This window comes from Mustelus asterias, chromosome 23 (assembly GCF_964213995.1).
Source record: "Mustelus asterias chromosome 23, sMusAst1.hap1.1, whole genome shotgun sequence".
Classification (NCBI taxonomy): domain Eukaryota; kingdom Metazoa; phylum Chordata; class Chondrichthyes; order Carcharhiniformes; family Triakidae; genus Mustelus; species Mustelus asterias.
Window position 1 is genome coordinate 40320027 of NC_135823.1, and position 16995 is coordinate 40337021.

Below are 16995 nucleotides of genomic sequence, written 5' to 3' on the forward strand. Positions count from 1 at the left end.
TGCCATGCACACCAGGAGTCGTTCTGTCTATCAGTGCAGCGTATGCCAGGAGAGGTACTGCCTATCATTGTATTGTTTGCCAGCAGAGGTATTGTGTACCCATGTAGTTTGCACCTGGAGATATTCTGTGTACCAGTGTAGTGTACAGCAAGGGAGGTTCTGTGTACCCGCGTAGTGTACAGTTTAAAAGGCTCTGTGTACCTGTGTAGTACACAGCAGGAAAGATTCTGTATATCTGTGTAGTAATGATGTGGAAATGCCGGCGTTGGACTGGGGTGAACACAGTAAGAGTTTTAACAACACCAGGTTAAAGTCCAACAGGTTTATTTGGTAGCAAATGCCATTAGCTTTTGGAGCGCTGCTCCTGCGTCAGCAGCAGCACTCCGAAAGCTAATGGCATTTGCTACCAAATAAACCTGTTGGACTTTAACCTGGTGTTGTTAAAACTCTTACTGTATCTGTGTAGTATACAGCAGGAGAGGTTTTGTGTATTGTGTAGTGTACATCAGGAGAGATTCTGTGTGTTGTGTAGTGTATAGCAGGAGACATTCTGTATATCTGTGTAGTGTACAGCAGGAGAGGTTCTGTGTATTGTGGAGTGTACACCAGGAGAGGTTCTGTGTACCTGTGTAGTCTAATAGCAGGAAAGGTTCTGTGTTCCTGTGTAGTGTACAGCAGAAGAGGTTCTGTGTATTGTGTAGTGTATAGCAGGAGACATTCTGTATATCTGTGTAGTGTACAGCAGGAGAGGTTCTGTGTACTTGTGTAGTGTATAGCAAGAGAGGTTCTGTGTACTTGTGTAGTGTACTCCACTGTTCATTCATTCATACCCTACATTGCTAGAGGGACGGAATTTAAAAACAGGGAGGTTATGTTGCAGGTGTGTAAGTGCTGGTGGGGCCACACTTGGAGAATGTTTACAGTTTTAGTGTCTTTACTTGAGAAAGGATATACTGGCACTGGAGGGGGTGCAGAGGAGATTCAATAGGTTGATTCCGGAGTTGAGAGGGTTGGCTTATGAGGAGAGACTGAGTAGACTGGGATTATACTCATTGGAATTCAGAAGAATGAGGGGAGATCTTGCAGAAGCATGCAAGATTACGAAGGGAATAGATGAGATAGAAACAGAGAAGTTGTTTCCACTGGCAGGTGAAACTAGAACTAGGGGGAGCAGATTTAGGACTGAGTTGAGGAGGAACTTCTTCACCCAAGGGTTGTGAATCTGTGGAATTTACTGCCCTGTGAAGCAGTTGAGGTTCAGTGTATTGTGTAATGTATAGCAGGAAAGGTTCTGTGTACCTGTGTAATGTACAACAGGCGAGGTTCTGTGTACTGTGTAGCGTACACCAGGAGAGGCTTTGTGTACCATTTGGATTGGTTGGATTGGAGAAGTTAATATAAATATAATTTAGATATTTGATTTAAATGAAAAGAGGAACATCACTGTGAAAGCTCCAAAAATCTGAACAATAGGTACGTATGATTCCAACAGATTGCACTAGTCAAGGTGAGTAGAGGGTGTGGAATAAGACAGTCCATCTGAGAGTTAGAGCCTGCAGCCTCAGAACCCACAAGTCTTGTTTGTGTTGGAGTGGACTAAACTCTCAAACATGTGAGGTTGGGAGCTAAGTGCTGGCAGCTTACTAAGCGGGTGTGTAATGAGAGCAGAGATAGAGTGGGTGGGTCACAGCTGGCGAACTTGCTTAATTCTTGGTGCAGTGCCAAGGGCACTCAACCCATTCTGATTTCTTAACTATTTTTATTTTGGTTATTCTTCCTTTAGGTTTGCATCACTTCCTGCTGCTTATTGAGTCTTTACCGAGGGGCTGTGTAATCTCAATGCAGCAGCAACAGAGGCGCCAGTCACACCGCAGGATGACAGCTCGTCCTGCACCCCGGGCACAGGATGCCCGTGTCACTGCCAGTGAGCCCAGGTAAGGCGGATCAATAACCCAATTACCCCAACCTCTCCCACTCCTTTCAGATATCTGCTTCTTTTCAGATAAAACAAAATACAAGATAAGAGGGCGCTGGACTCTGCTGTGCACTGAATCTAAACCAATTGCTAACCAATCATAGGAATTGAGAAACACTCTGAGCCATGCAGAGCAACTGCTCGGTTGCCTGTCAAACATGAGTTTATCCATCTCGTTGTCAAAGAGAGGTGGAGAGTTCCAGAACCAAAGGAGTTAATCAAGCAAAGACCCATCTCCATACTCAGCATCCTGGCAACTCCTTAGCCTGAACACCAAGGTCTAAGTCTCAGTGACAGAGGAATGGAAAGTCAATCCCTTAAACTCTATCCAGCAAAATGGTTCAGCAATTTGTATCCCAGTCCTTGGGAATGGGAGATGAGGGTCAGCAGTCTGTATCCCAGTCCCTGGGAATGGGAAAGGGACAGATAGGTGGGTGGCCCGTACCCTAGGGTGAAAAAAGGCACAGGGCTCCGTGGAATTGGATCCGTGCCCTCTTTACAATACCCTGAGCGCCTGGCCAATGTAAAGGGGTGGGAGGTGATGGTGGTGGTTGTGAGAGGTGAGAATTTGTGTCTGCAGCCGTCGTTGCTTATGTTTGTGAGGTGGAAAAGGGACTAAAAGGATCCACCAGCTCATTTTTTCCTCTGTGTTTAGTGATTCTGTGTTTAGTGATTCTGTGTTTATTGCCCTCTGTGTTTAGTGATTCTGTGTTTAGTGATTCTGTGTTTAGTGATTCTATATTTAGTGATTCTGTGTTTATTGCCCTCTGTGTTTAGTGATTTTGGGTTTATTGCCCTCTGGTTTAGTGCCCAGAGCAGCAAGTTGCTTTTCAAAGATATGTCCCTTTTGCACCAGCAATGTCCTCAGCGGGTAGTCTGCAGATTTACTGGAAGCTCCACATTATTGCATTCTGGAACCATCTGTATATCAGGCACCCAGGACAGGAGGAAACAAAATCGTGTCACCATATCCTGCTGAGTGTTTCCTGATAGCAGCTTCTCCAGATGATCTCCCACCACATTTTCCAACTGGATGTATACGCAGCTTCATTTTGAAAGCATTGATTGGCACAACTTGGACAACCCTAGTCGTCTGCCCTTTGTTGAGGTTCGAGTTGGGTAATGTGGGGGCATGATGGGTGGGTTGAGGAGGGGTGCAGTGGTGGGGGGGGCTGGCGTTATGGTGCTGGGGGGGGGGAGGGGAATGTTTTCATCTTTCACCTCTTTTGAAGTTTCTAAACTTTAAAACACATTAGTTTGACTCTGCATCTGTGAATGCCCTGGGAATGTTTTCCTATGGTAAAAACTTTTTACATAAATGTAAATCATTGCTCTTGAAAACTAGCTGTTTATTTACTGACATGATTCACTATTATCCCTCTGGGGACGGCCAGCCTGACCTACCTGTCACTCTAGACTCATGCAAAATGATTGACCCTTTATCTCCTCAGGCCAACTACGGACGGGCAATAAATGTGGCAATTGCTGTTACGAAAACACATCCTGAGGTCACTCAGAGTTCAATTGTTATTTGGTCTGGAAACATCGCGCCCCAAGAGGAAATATATATTTTAAAATAATCTACACCTCAGGATATTAAAGCCAGGATCACAATAATCTTAATCCTCAGTTAGCACAGGTTCAGCGGCATGAATCTCTCCTAATATATTTGTCCAATAAAACCAATCTCCAACCTCTTTCCCTGAATTATTATAGGTTAAAATACTTCGAACTTATAACATGTCGTTTCTATTGTAGTCACAGAGATGCAAGGTCTTTGCTCTGCTTTCTCAATACTGAGCAATCATCTCTTCCACCCGGTTCCCTCACACTTCCTTTAGCTTCTCTTTCCTCATCACTCACAGTAATTCTTCCTGTTTTTAAATTTCCTTTTTTACACAGCCTAACTGGACCTGAAGCACAGGCAGGTCTGAACCTCGAGGTAACTGGATTGAATAATATGCGGTCAGTGAGTTATTAGAGATCAGTGGAATGATCCAGGCAAACTCTGCTCTCGAGAGAAAACCTGGAAGTGAACAGGGAATGAGGAGGCTAAGCTATCGGGGGCGAGGAACGCACAGCATCAGGAATGGGATGGGGATTCGGGAGATCAGGAATGAGACAGGAAACCAGCAAGGTCACGGATGGGGCTGAAAGCCGATCAGATCGGTGACGGGGATAGGTTCAGGAAGCAGCAGGGTTAAGGATGGAAAGTGGGATAAAATACTGGACACTGGGAAGAAGTAGCAGACACTGGGAACAGTTACCAAACACTGGGAAAATTTATACACATCACGATTCAATCTGGAGAATCGGTGGGATTCCCCCGTCTTTGAGAATGCGTGTCTTGAAGCAGAGTCTCTGTAACACGAGTTGCAGAATTTAGTGAGATAAAGAGGACCTGGATGGTGGAGACAGTTTCCATCAAAATCAAGACCAAGAGATAAAAGCAGAAAATGCTGGATAAACTCAGAACAGCTCTGGCAGCGTGTGTGAGAGAGAGAAACAGAGTTAACATTTCCAGTCCAATATGATTCTTCTTCGCAACTGAGGAGGAGTCACATTGGACTAGAAATGTTAACTCTATTTCTCTCTCTCACACACTGCCAGAGCTGTTCTGAGTTTACCCAGCATTTTGTAGTTTCATTTTAGATCTCCAGCAACAGACGTATTTTGCTTTTATTGTGACTTGGGAGTGGACAATTGAGATGGCAACCTGAATCATTGGAAACAGATTGATGAAGAAGAAAATTGGCCATAGGTGAGGATGATCACAAATTCAATGATGGACAAGACTTCAAGACAGAGCAGAACAGGAAGAGGACACAGAGGAAGGGGGGATAACTCTACAAAATACATAAACAAAGGAAGCGTCAGAAACCAAACACCAGAGCTTGAGACTGTTGTGACAATGGGGAACTGTGACGTTGTGGGAATATCAGAAACATGATTTGATCAAGTGAATGAACATGAATCAACCACTTAGTGAAGGACACAATGGTCTGAAGACGCAGAGTGGACAGAATTTAACAACTGGTATTTATACAGAGTTTCACAAAACGAAGTCTGACACTAAGCAACACGAGAGGGAGATAACAAAAGCTTAGTCAGAGAGGCGGTAGGGAGAGGAGGAGGGAGATAGAGAGGTTTGGGGCGGGTTGGGGGAGAGGTGGAAATTCAGGGTTGGGATGCTAATGGAGTTATAAAAATCAGGGGTGTTCAAAGAGGCTAAAAGCTGAAGGAAAACAGATCTCGGAAGGCTGTGGGGCTGCAGGAGGTTACAGAACTAAGAAGGTTTGGGGCTGTGGAGAGATATGAAAATAACGAGAATTTTAATAAATCGACGTTGTTCAACTGGGAATCAATGCAAACCAGCCAGCACAGCGATTGATGTGTGAACAACCTGGCACGGAGATAACACCGAGGTTGATTCTGCCCGGGAGGTCCTAATTCTATCACCTTTCACTCGCTCTGTGTCTTTCTCTCTTTCTGCCTCTTGTTGACACTTTTCACTTAATTCTTCCCTCTTGCCCCTGTCCCCTTTCCCCTCTTCTCTTCCCATCCCCCGCCCCATTCCCCCCCCCATTCCCCCCCCCATTCCCCCCCCCATTCACCCCCCCCCATTCCCCCCCCCCCCCCCCCCCCCATTCCCCCTCATTTGCCTGCACCTTCTCTCCCCCTTTACTGGCTGTGTGTGTGTAACTTCCTTTTTTCCTTTATACCTGTTTCATTCTATTCCCTTTCTAACACTCTTTTCCTCTTTCGATCTCTCTGGCAGCAGCTGTGAACAATTCAATTGATTTCCTTCCTGCAGATTTTTGGTGACTTTTATTGTTAGCATTTATTTTGAACCCATGTCTGATTTTGAATGACTGTCTCTTGCAAATCCTCTGAATCTGGCCATCAGGATGATCTGTAAGTGATGGTTTCCTAGCAACAGTTCAAGGTCCATGCTGATAGAAAAAATTGCAGCCAGAAGCAGAATTTCAGCTGGTGGATCAACCGTCCCCAACTCCCTCCCCACTCCCAATACACCCCACACCCACCAATACACCCCCTCCCCAATACACCCCCTCCCCAATACACCCCTCCCCAATACACCCTCTCCCCACACCCTCCCCACTCCCAATACACCCCCTCCCCAATACACCCCCTCCCCAATACACCCCGTCCCCCATAAACCCCTCCCCAATACACCCCCTCCCCAATACACCCCCTCCCCAATACACCCCTCCCCAATACACCCCCTCCCCACATCCTCCCCACACCCAATACACCCCCACCACAATCAACCCCCTCCTGAATTCACCCCTCTCCAAAGTCCCCCCTCCCCACACCCCTGCAACAACCCCTCCCCAATAAATCCACTCCCCAAAACACCCCTTCCCCAATAAACCCACTCCCCAAAACACTCACTCCCCAATAAACCTCCCAAAACACCCATTTCCCAATACACTCCCTCAATACACCCCTCCCTAATACACCGCCCCCCCCGAATACACCCCTTCCCCAAAACACCCCCTCCCCAATACACCCCCTCCCCAATACACTCCTTCCCCAATACACCCCCTCCCCAATACACCCCCTCCCCAATACACCCCTTCCCCAATACACCCTCTCCCCAATACACCCCCTCCCCAATACACCCCCTCCCCAATACACTCCCTCCCCAATACACTCCCTCCCCAATACACCCCCTCCCCAATACACCCCCTCCCCAATACACCCCCTCTCCAATACACCCCCTCTCCAATACAGCCCCTCCCCAATACAGCCCCTCCCCAATACACCCCCTCCCCAATACACCCCCTCCCCAATACACCCCCTCCCCAATACACTCCCTCCCCAATGCACTCCCTCCCCAATATACCTCCTCCCCAATACACCCCCTCCCCAATAAACCCCCTCCCCAATACACCCCTTCCCCAATACACCCTCTCCCAATACACCCTCTCCCAATACCCCACTCTCCAACTCCCCTGTAATACACCCCCTCCTCAGTACACCCCTCCCCAACACCCCCGCAAAATACACCCTCCACAGCCCCCCCTCCCAACACCCTGCAATATACCCCCTCCCCAACCACCCCGCAACACAGCCCCTCCCCAACCCCTGCTCCCCAAGTCCCCTCTTCTTCAACATCCCCCTCCCAAACACCTAACTCCAAAAAGAACCCCCCATAACTCCCTCCCTAAACAATCCTCCCTCCCAAACACCTAGCTCCTAAATATCTCCTCCCCAAACAACCCCACTCCGCAACCACACCACCTCCCGACCCAGCTATCTAAAACAGTCTTATATTTAATCAAGGATAGAACAAAGAAAATTACAGCACAGGAACAGGCCCTTCGGCCCTCCAAGCCTGCACTGACCATGCTGCCCGACTTAACTTAAACCCCCTACCCTTTCGGGGACCATATCCCTCTATTCCCATGCTATTCATGTATTTGTCAAGACGCCCCTTAAAAGTCACTACCGTATCCACTTCCACTACCTCCCCCGGCAGCGCGTTCCAGGCACCCACTACTCTCTGTGTAAAAAATCTGCCTCGTACATCTTCTTTAAACCTTGCCCCTCGCACCTTAAACCTGTGCCCTCTAGTAATTGACTCTTCCAGCCTGGGAACCTACCCCGGTGGGCACCCTGGAATACTCCAAATATTCTGACAGTCACAACCTTCTGTGATCCCAAAGACCCTCAGTCACACCCTAACCTGTGCCGAAATGGGGGTGGGGTAGTGGTCAATATTCTGTATGGAGGGGGCTGTGTCTATATGAGGGGGTGTACTTTGCCCATATGGGGGTGGGCTGTTTTTATATGAGGGGGTATACTCTGTCCATATGGGGAGGCCTGTGTCTATATGGGGGGGGGGGCTGTGTCTCTATGGGAGGGCCGTGTCTCTATGGGGGGGCTGTGTCTATAAAGGAGGCACTCTGTTGGCATGGGGAGGTTTACTCTGTCCATATGGGGGGGCTGTGTCTATATGGGGAGCTGTGTCTATATGGGGGCTGTGTCTTTATGAGAGTGCTGTGTCTCTATGGTGGGGGGGGTGCTGTGTCTCTATGGGGGAGGGGCTGTGTCTCTATGGGGGGGCTGTGTCTCTATGGGGCGGCTGTGTCTCTATGGGGCGGCTGTGTCTCTATGGGGCGGCTGTGTCTCTATGGGGGGGCTGTGTCTATAAAGGAGGCACTCTGTTGGCATGGGGAGGTTTACTCTGTCCATATGGGGGGCTGTGTCTCTATGGGGGGACTGTGTCTATATGGGGGCTGTGTCTTTATGAGAGTGCTGTGTCTATATGGGGGGCTGTGTCTATATGGGGGCTGTGTCTTTATGAGAGTGCTGTTTCTATATGGGAGGCAGTGTCTATATGGGGTGCTGTGTCTTTATGGGGGGCAGTGTCTTTATGGGGGGTGCTGTGTCTATATGGGGTGCTGTGTCTATATGGGGGGCTGTGTCTTTATGGGGGGCAGTGTCTATATGGGGGGTGCTGTGTCTATATGGGGCGTGTGTCTATATGGGGGGTGCTGTGTCTATATGGGGGGCAGTGTCTATATGGGGGGCTGTGACTATATGGGAGGCAGTGTCTATATGGAGGGGCTGTGTCTATATGGGGGGCAGTGTCTATATGGAGGGGCAGTGTCTCTATGGAGGGGCTGTGTCTATATGGGGGGCAGTGTCTATATGGAGGGGCTGTGTCTATATGGGGCGTGTGTCTATATGGGGGGCAGTGTCTATATGGGGGGCAGTGTCTATATGGAGGGGCTGTGTCTATATGGGGGGCAGTGTCTATATGGGGGACAGTGTCTATATGGGAGGCAGTGTCTATATGGGGTCTCTGTCTCTAAGGAGGGTCTGTGTCTATATGGGGGAGCTGTGTCTATGGGGGGGCTGTGTTTATATGGAGGGGGAGCTGTGTGTCTATATGGGGCTATGTCTATGCGGGGGGAGCTGTGTCTATGGGGGAGCTGTGTCTATATGGAGTGGGGGCTGTGTCTATATGAACAAAGAACAATGAAAATTACAGCACAGGAACAGGCCCTTCAGCCCTCCAAGCCTGCACCGATCACGCTGCCCGACTGAACTAAAACCCCCGACCCTTCCGGGGACCATATCCCTCTATTCCTATCCTATTCATGTATTTGTCAAGATGCCCCTGAAAATTCACTATCGTATCTGCTTCCACTACCTCCCCCGGCAGCGAGTTCCAGGCACCCACCACCCTCTGTGTAAAAAAACTTGCCTCGTACATCTTCTTTAAACCTTGCCCCTCGCACCTTAAACTTATGCCCCCTAGTAATTGACTCTTCTATCCTGAGAAAAAGCTTCTGACTATCCACACTGTCTATGCCCCTCATAATCTTGTAGACTTCTATCAGGTCGCCCCTCAACCTCCGTCGTTCCAGTGAGAACAAACCAAGTTTCTCCAACCACTCCTCATTGCTAATGCCCTCCATGCCAGGCAACATCCTGGTAAATCTTTTCTGTACCCTCTCCAAAGCCTCCACATCCTTCTGGTAGCGTGGCAACCAGAATTGAACACTATATTCCAAGTGCGGCTCAACTAAGGTTCTACAAAGCTGCAACATGATTTGCCAATTTTTAAACTTAATGCCCTGGCCGATGACGGCAAGCATGCTGTATGCCTTCTTGACTGCCTTCTCCACCTGCATTGCCACTTTCAGTGACTTGTGTACCTCTACACCCAGATCCCTTTGCCTATCAATACTCTTAAGGGTTCTGCCATTTACTGTATATTTCCCATCTGTATTAGACATTCCAAAATGCATTACCTCACATTTGTCCAGATTAAACTCCATCTGCCATCTCTCCGCTCAAGTCTCCAACCGATCTATATTCTGTTGTATTCTTTGATGGTCCTCATCGCTATCCGCAAATCCACCAACTTTTGTGTCGTCCCCAAACTTACTAATCAAACCAGTTATATTTTCCTCCAAATCATTTATATATGTTACAAACAGCAAAAGTCCCAGCACTGATCCCTGAGGAACGCCACTTGTCACAGCCCTCCATTCAGAACCGCACCCTTCCACTGCTACCCTCTGTCTCCTATGACCGAACCAGTTCTGTATCCACCTTGCCGGCTCACCTCTGATCCCATGCAACTTCACCTTCTGCACCAGTCTGCCATGAGGGACCTTGTCAAAGGCCTTACTGAAGTCCATGTAGACTGCCCTACCCTCATCAATCACCTTCGTCACTTCCTCGAAAAACTTGATCAAGTTGGCGAGGCACGACCTCCCCTTCACAAAACCATGTTGCCTCTCGCCATTACGTCCAGTTATTTCCAAGTGGGAGTAAATCCTGTCTCGAAGAATCCTCTCCAATGATTTCCCTACCACTGATATCAGGCTCACCAGCCTGTAATTACCTGGATTTTTCTTGCTATCCTTCTTAAACAAAGGAACAACATTGGCTATTCTCCAATCCTCTGGGACCTCCCCTGTAAGAAGTTTAACAACACCAGGTTAAAGTCCAACAGGTTTATTTGGTAGCAAAAGCCACACAGCTTGTGTGGCTTTTGCTACCAAATAAACCTGTTGGACTTTAACCTGGTGTTGTTAAACTTCTTACTGTGTTTACCCCAGTCCAACGCCGGCATCTCCACATCATGACCTCCCCTGTAGCCAGTGAGGATACAAAGATTTCTCTCAAGGCCCCAGCAATTTCCTCCCTTGTCTCTCTCAGTATTCTGGGGTATATCCTGTCAGGCCCTGGGGACCTTGTCTACCTTAATGTTTTTCAAGAACCCCAATGCCTCCTCCTTTTTGATCTCAACATGAATCAAACTATCTATATACCCTTTCCCAGATTCATCATCCACCAAGTCCTTCTCTTTGGTGAATACTGACGCAAAGTACTCATTTAATACCTCGCCCATTTTCTCTGGCCCCACGCATAGATTCCCTCTGCTGTTCTTGAGTGGGCCAACCCTCTCCCTGGCTACCCTCTTGCTCTTTATATATGTATAAAAAACCTTGGGATTTTCCTTAATCCTGCTGGCCAATGACTTTTCATGACTCGTTTTAGCCCTCCTTACTCCTTGCTTAAGTTTCTTTCTACTTTCCTTCTATTCCACACTTGCTTCGTGTGTCCCCAGCCTCCTAGCTTTGACAAGTGCTTCCTTTTTCCCTTTGACAAGGCTCACAATATCTCTCGTTATCCAAGGTTCCCAAAACTTGCCATACTTATCCTCCATCCTTACGGGAATGTGCCGGTCCTGAATCCCCATCAATTTACACTTGAAAGCCTCCCACATGTCAGATGTGGATTTGCCCTCAAACATCTGCTCCCAATCAACATTCTTCAGTTCCTGCCTAATATTGTTGTAATTAGCCTTCCCCCAATTTAGCACCTTCACTTGAGGACTACACTTATTTTTATCCATCAGTACCTTAAAGCTTACTGAGTTGTGGTCACTGTTCCCGAACTGCTCCCCTACTGAAACATTGACCACCTGGCCGGGCTCATTCCCCAATACCAGGTCCAGTACGGCCCCTTCCCTAGTTAGACTATCTACATACTGCTTCAAGAAGCCATCCTGGATGCTTCCTACAAACTGCCCCATCCACGCCCCAGCACGAAGTGACTCCCAGTCAATATAGGGGAAGTTAAAATCTCCCACCACAACAACCCTGTTACTTTTGCACCTTGCCAAAATCTGCCTTCATATCTGTTCCTCGATCTCCCGCTGGCTGTTAGGCGGCCTATAGTAAACCCTCAACGTTGTGACTACACCCTTCCTATTCCTGAGCTCTACCCATATTGCCTCACTGTATGAGCCCCCTAATACATATGGGGGCTGTGTCTATATGGGGGGGCTGTGTCTGTGTGAGGAGGCTGTGTTTATATCGAGAGGCTGTGTCTATATGGGGGGGAGCTGTGTCTATATGGGGAGCTGTGTCTATGTGGGGGGGCTGTGTCTGTGTTGGGGGGCTGTGTCTGTGTTGGGGGGCTGTGTCTGTGTTGGGGGGCTGTGTCTGTGTTGGGGGGCTGTGTCTGTGTGGGGGGGCTGTGTGTTTTGGGGGGGCTGTGTCTATATGGGGGGTGTTGTGTCTGTATGGGGGGTGTTATATCTATATGGGAAGCTGTGTCTATATGGGGGTGTTGCATCTGTCTGGAGGGGGGCTGTCTATATGGGAAGCTGTGTCTATATGGGGGGGGGTGCTGTGTCTGTATGGGGGGGTGTTATATCTATAGGGGCCATTGTATTGATGATTCATCAGGCAATGTATTGCAGAATCTCCTCCAGCTTCAACAGGATTAAAATAGATATTTTTTCTCTGCGACAGGACTGATGAAGGTGATGGTGATTTCTTTGAAAGGTTGTCTGCCATTCAGCGGAAGCAGCATCTGGACTACACACAGGTACATCGCTGTCACTGTTCCACACACTGCCCAAGGGAATAATTGCACAGTTAGACTAAATTCACTGACTTCGACTCCCAGTGTCTCCACTGCTCAGATTCTCCAGAGTGACTGTTCCGTGGTCACAGCGCTGCCCAGGAATAGGGATTAGGATATTTCTCGAGGTGCTGCTGGAGATGTCAGATTGGGGATCTGAGAGAATCAGACCAATGAGTCAGAGCCCCTTGTTCGTGGTCAGTGTCAGTGATTGATGTCCCCGGCCTGTGTCCCCGGCCCGTGTCCCCGGCCCGTGTCCCGGGTCAGTGTCCCGGGTCAGTGTCCCGGGTCAGTGTCCCCGGTCAGTGGCCAGTGTCCCCAGTCAGTGGTCAGTGTCCCCGGTCAGTGGTCAGTGTCCTTGGTCAGTGTCCCCGGTCAGCGGTCAGTGTCCCCGGTCAGCGGTCAGTGTCCCCGGTCAGTGATCAGTGTCCCTGGTCAGTGGCCAGTGTCCCTGGTCAGTGTCCCCGGTCAGTGATCAGTGTCCCTGGTCAGTGGCCAGTGTCCCTGGTCAGTGTCCCCGGTCAGTGTCTCCAGTCAGTGTCTCCAGTCAGTGTCCCCGGTCAGTGTCCCCGGTCAGTGATCAGTGTCCCTGGTCAGTGGCCAGTGTCCCTGGTCAGTGTCCCCGGTCAGTGATCAGTGTCCCTGGTCAGTGGCCAGTGTCCCTGGTCAGTGTCCCCGGTCAGTGTCTCCAGTCAGTGTCTCCAGTCAGTGTCCCCGGTCAGTGTCCCCGGTCAGTGTCCCTGGTCAGTGGCCAGTGTCCCTGGTCAGAGGCCAGTGTCCCCGGTCAGTGTCCCCGGTCAGTGTCCCCGGCCAGTATCCTGGGTCAGTGGCCAGTGTCGCTGGTCAATGTCTCTGCCCAGACCACAGTTTTCTGCTGATGTTTTTGAATTCCATTTGAAATGTAACTTTGATTTTCTTTGTTTTCCACAGTCTCTGGGTGATGCCAGTGGCACCCGCCCCCCTCAAACCATTGGATATGGAGACAAGCTGAAGATGTCATACGCAGAGGTAACATTTATCCTCACCTTCAAGGACCACATGGAATGGCCAGTGTGGGGGGGAGAGAGTGGGTGAGAGGTGGTTTGAGACTGGGGGGAGTGTCTGGGGGAGGGCGTGGAGGCGCTGGGTGGGGGTGGGTAAACATAATAACATGCAGCAGGAGTAGACAATTGAGCCCCTCGAGCCTGCTCCACCATTCAATACGATCATGGCTCATCTCATCTCAGTTTCAATTCCACTTTCCTGCCCATTCTCCAAAATCCTTCGACCCATTACTAATTAAAAATCTGTCTATCTCCTCAAATTTATTCATCCTGGCATCCACCACACTCTTTAAGAGAAGTAGTTTCTCTTCATCTCTGTTTAAAATATGTTACCCCTTATCCTAAAACCAAGACCTCTCATTCTAGATTGCCCCACAAGAGGAAACGTCTGCTCTATGTCTACTTTGTCAATGTCTTTTATCATCTTATGTACCTCAATTAGATCTCCTCTCATTCTTCTAAATTCTAGAGAGTCCCAGTCTCTCCTCATATAGGGGATTTCAGTATGCATGTGGACTGAGAAAATCAGGTAGGTAGTGGATCCCAAGAAAAGGAATTTGTGGAATGTCTAAGAGATGGTTTTTTGGAGCAGCTTGTGACAGAGTCTACTAGGGAACAGGCTACTCTGGATTTGGTGATGTGTAATGAGGCAGACTTGATTAGGGAACTTAAAGTGAAGGAACCCTTAGGGAGCAGTGACCACAATATGATAGAATTTACCCTGCAGTTTGAGAGGGAGAAGCTGGAGTCAGATGTAACGGTATTACAATTAAATAAAGGTAACTACAAAGACATGAGGGAGGAGCTGGCCAGAGTTGATTGGAAAGGGAGCCTAGCAGGGAAGACAGTGGGACAGCAATGGCAGGAGTTTTTGGGGGTTATTTGGGAGGCACAACAGAAATTCATCCCAAGGAGGAGGAAACATGCTAAGGGGAGGACGAGGCATCCATGGCGAACGAGGGAAGTCAAGGACAGCATAAAAGCAAAAGAAAAAGCATATAAAGTAGCAAGGATTAGTGGGAAGCCAGAGGATTGGGAAGCCTTTAAAAATGAGCAGAGGACAACTAAAAAAGCAAAAAAGAGGGAGAAGATGAAATATGAATGTAAGTTAGCTAGTAATATAAAAGAAGATAGGAAGAGCTTTTTTCAATATATAAAAGGTTAGAAAGAGGCAAAAATAGCCATTGGACCACTGGAAAATGAGGCTGGAGAAGTAATAATAGGAAACAAAGAAATGGCAAAGGAACTGAATAGTTACTTTGCATCAGTCTTTATGGTGGAAGACACCAATCGGATGCCAGAGCTCCAGGAGGATCAGGGGGCACAGGTGAGTGTAGTGGCCATCACTAAGGAGAAGATTCTGGGGAAACTGAAAGATAAATCACCTGGACTGGATGAACTATACCCAGGGTTCTAAAAGAGATAGCTGAGGAAATTGTGGAGGCATTGGTGGTGATCTTTCAGGAATCACTGGAGTCAGGGAGGGTCCCAGAGGACTGGAAAGTAGCTCATGTAACACCGCTGGAGGGAGACAGCAGACAGGAAATTAAAGGCTACTTCGGTCATTGGCAAGACTTTAGAGTCCATTATTAAAGATGAGATCGCAGAGTACTTGGGAGTGCATGATAAAATAGGACTGAGTCAGCACGGCTTCATCAAGGGGAGGCCATGTCTGACAAATCTGTTAGAGTTCTTTGAGGAGGTACAAGGAAGTTAGATAAAGGAGAACTAGTGGATGTGACTTATTTAGATTTCCAAAAGGCCTTTGACAAGGTGCCGCATAGGAGACTGTTAAGCCCATGGTGTTAAGGATAAGATCCTGGCATGGATAGAGGATTGGTTGACTGGCAGAAGGCAGACAGTGGGGATAAAGGGGTCTTTTACAGGATGGCAGACGGTGACTAGTGGTGTGCCTCAGGGGTCGGTGCTGGGACCACAACTTTTTACAATATACATTAACGATTTGGAAGAAGGAACTGAAGGCACTGTTGCTAAGTTTGCAGATGAAACAAATGTATGTAATGGTAAAGATATGTAAAGATAGGTAGTATTGAGGAAGCGGGGGGCTGCAGAACGACTTGGCCAGATTAGGAGAGTGGGCAAAGAAGTGGCAGATGGAATACCATGTGGAAAAGTGTGAGGTTGTGCACTTTGGAAGGAGGAATGGAGGCATAGACTATTTTCTAAATGGGGAAATGCTTAGGAAATCAGAAACACAAAAGGACTTAGGCGGCACGGTAGCACAGTGGTTAGCACTGCTGCTTCACAGCTCCAGGGTCCCAGGTTCGATTCCCGGCTCGGGTCACTGTCTGTGTGGAGTTTGCACATTCTCCTCGTGTCTGCGTGGGTTTCCTCCGGGTGCTCCGGTTTCCTCCCACAGTCCAAAGATGTGCGGGTTAGGTTGATTGGCCAGGTTAAAAATTGCCCCTTAGAGTCCTGAGATGCGTAGGTTAGAGGGATATATGGTAAATATGTGGGGGTAGGGCCTGGGTGGGATTGTGGTCGGTGCAGACTCGATGGGCCGAATGGCCTCCTTCTGCACTGTAGGGTTTCTATGATTTCTATGATTTCTATGATTCCTTGTTCAAGATTCTCTTAAGGTTAACGTGTAGGTTCAGTTGACAGTTAGGAAGGCAAATGCATTCATGTCAAGGGGGCTAGAATACAAGAGCAGGGATGTACTTCTGAGGCTGTATAAGGCTCTGGTCAGATCCCATTTGGAGTATTGTGAGCAGTTTTGGGCCCTGTATCTAAGGAAGGATGTGCTGGCCTTGGAAAGGGTCCAGAGGAGGTTCATAAGAATGATCCCTGGAATGAGGAACAGGTGAGTGAGGACTCTGGGTTTGTACTTGTTGGAGTTTAGAAGGATGAGGGGGGACCTTATTGAAACTTACAGGATACTGCAAGACCTGGATAGAGTGGATGTAGAGAGGCTGTTTCCACTAGTAGGAAAAACTAGAACCAGAGGGCACAACCTCAGGCTAAAGGGACAATCCTTTAAAACAGAGATGTGGAGGAATTTCTTCAGCCAGAGAATGGTGAACCTGTGGAACTCTTTGCTGCAGAAGGCTGTGGAGGCCAGATCATTGAGTGTCTTTAAGACGGAGATATATAGGTTCTTGATTAATAAGGGGATCAGGCTTGATGGGGAAAAGGCAGGAGAATCGGGATGAGAAAAATATCAGCCATGATTGAATGGCGGAACGGACTCGATGGGCCGAGTGGCCTAATTCTGCTCCCATGTCTTATAAATCCAAAGATGTGCGAGTTAGGTTGATTGGCTATACTAAATTGCCCCTTAGTGTCAGGGGGATTAGCAGAGTAAATACTTGGTTTACGGGGATAGGTGGATGGGATTATTGTCGGTGCAGGCTAATGGGCCAAAAGGCCTCCTACTGCACTGCAGGGATTCTATGATTCTAAGACTAACCCTTCATCTCTGGAATCAATCTAGTGAACCTTCCCTGAACTGCCTCCAATGCCACTAAATCGTTCCTCAAATAAGGGAACCAAAACTCTACACAGTACTCCAGGTGTGGTCTCACCAATGCCTTG

At 48.3% G+C, this 16995-nt stretch overlaps 1 protein-coding gene across 1 annotated transcript in view; it reads left to right on the forward strand.

The window, feature by feature from the left end:
* The first annotated feature begins 1844 nt into the window (after positions 1-1844).
* baiap3 (BAI1 associated protein 3) overlaps positions 1845-16995 on the forward strand; it is an 80381-nt gene continuing 65230 nt past the window's right edge. The window contains exons 1-3 of the mRNA XM_078240355.1: positions 1845-1934; positions 12286-12361; positions 13328-13405. Coding sequence (XP_078096481.1) covers positions 1876-1934; positions 12286-12361; positions 13328-13405 — 213 coding nt within the window. The 5' untranslated portion in view covers positions 1845-1875. The remainder of the gene's footprint in view (positions 1935-12285; positions 12362-13327; positions 13406-16995) is intronic.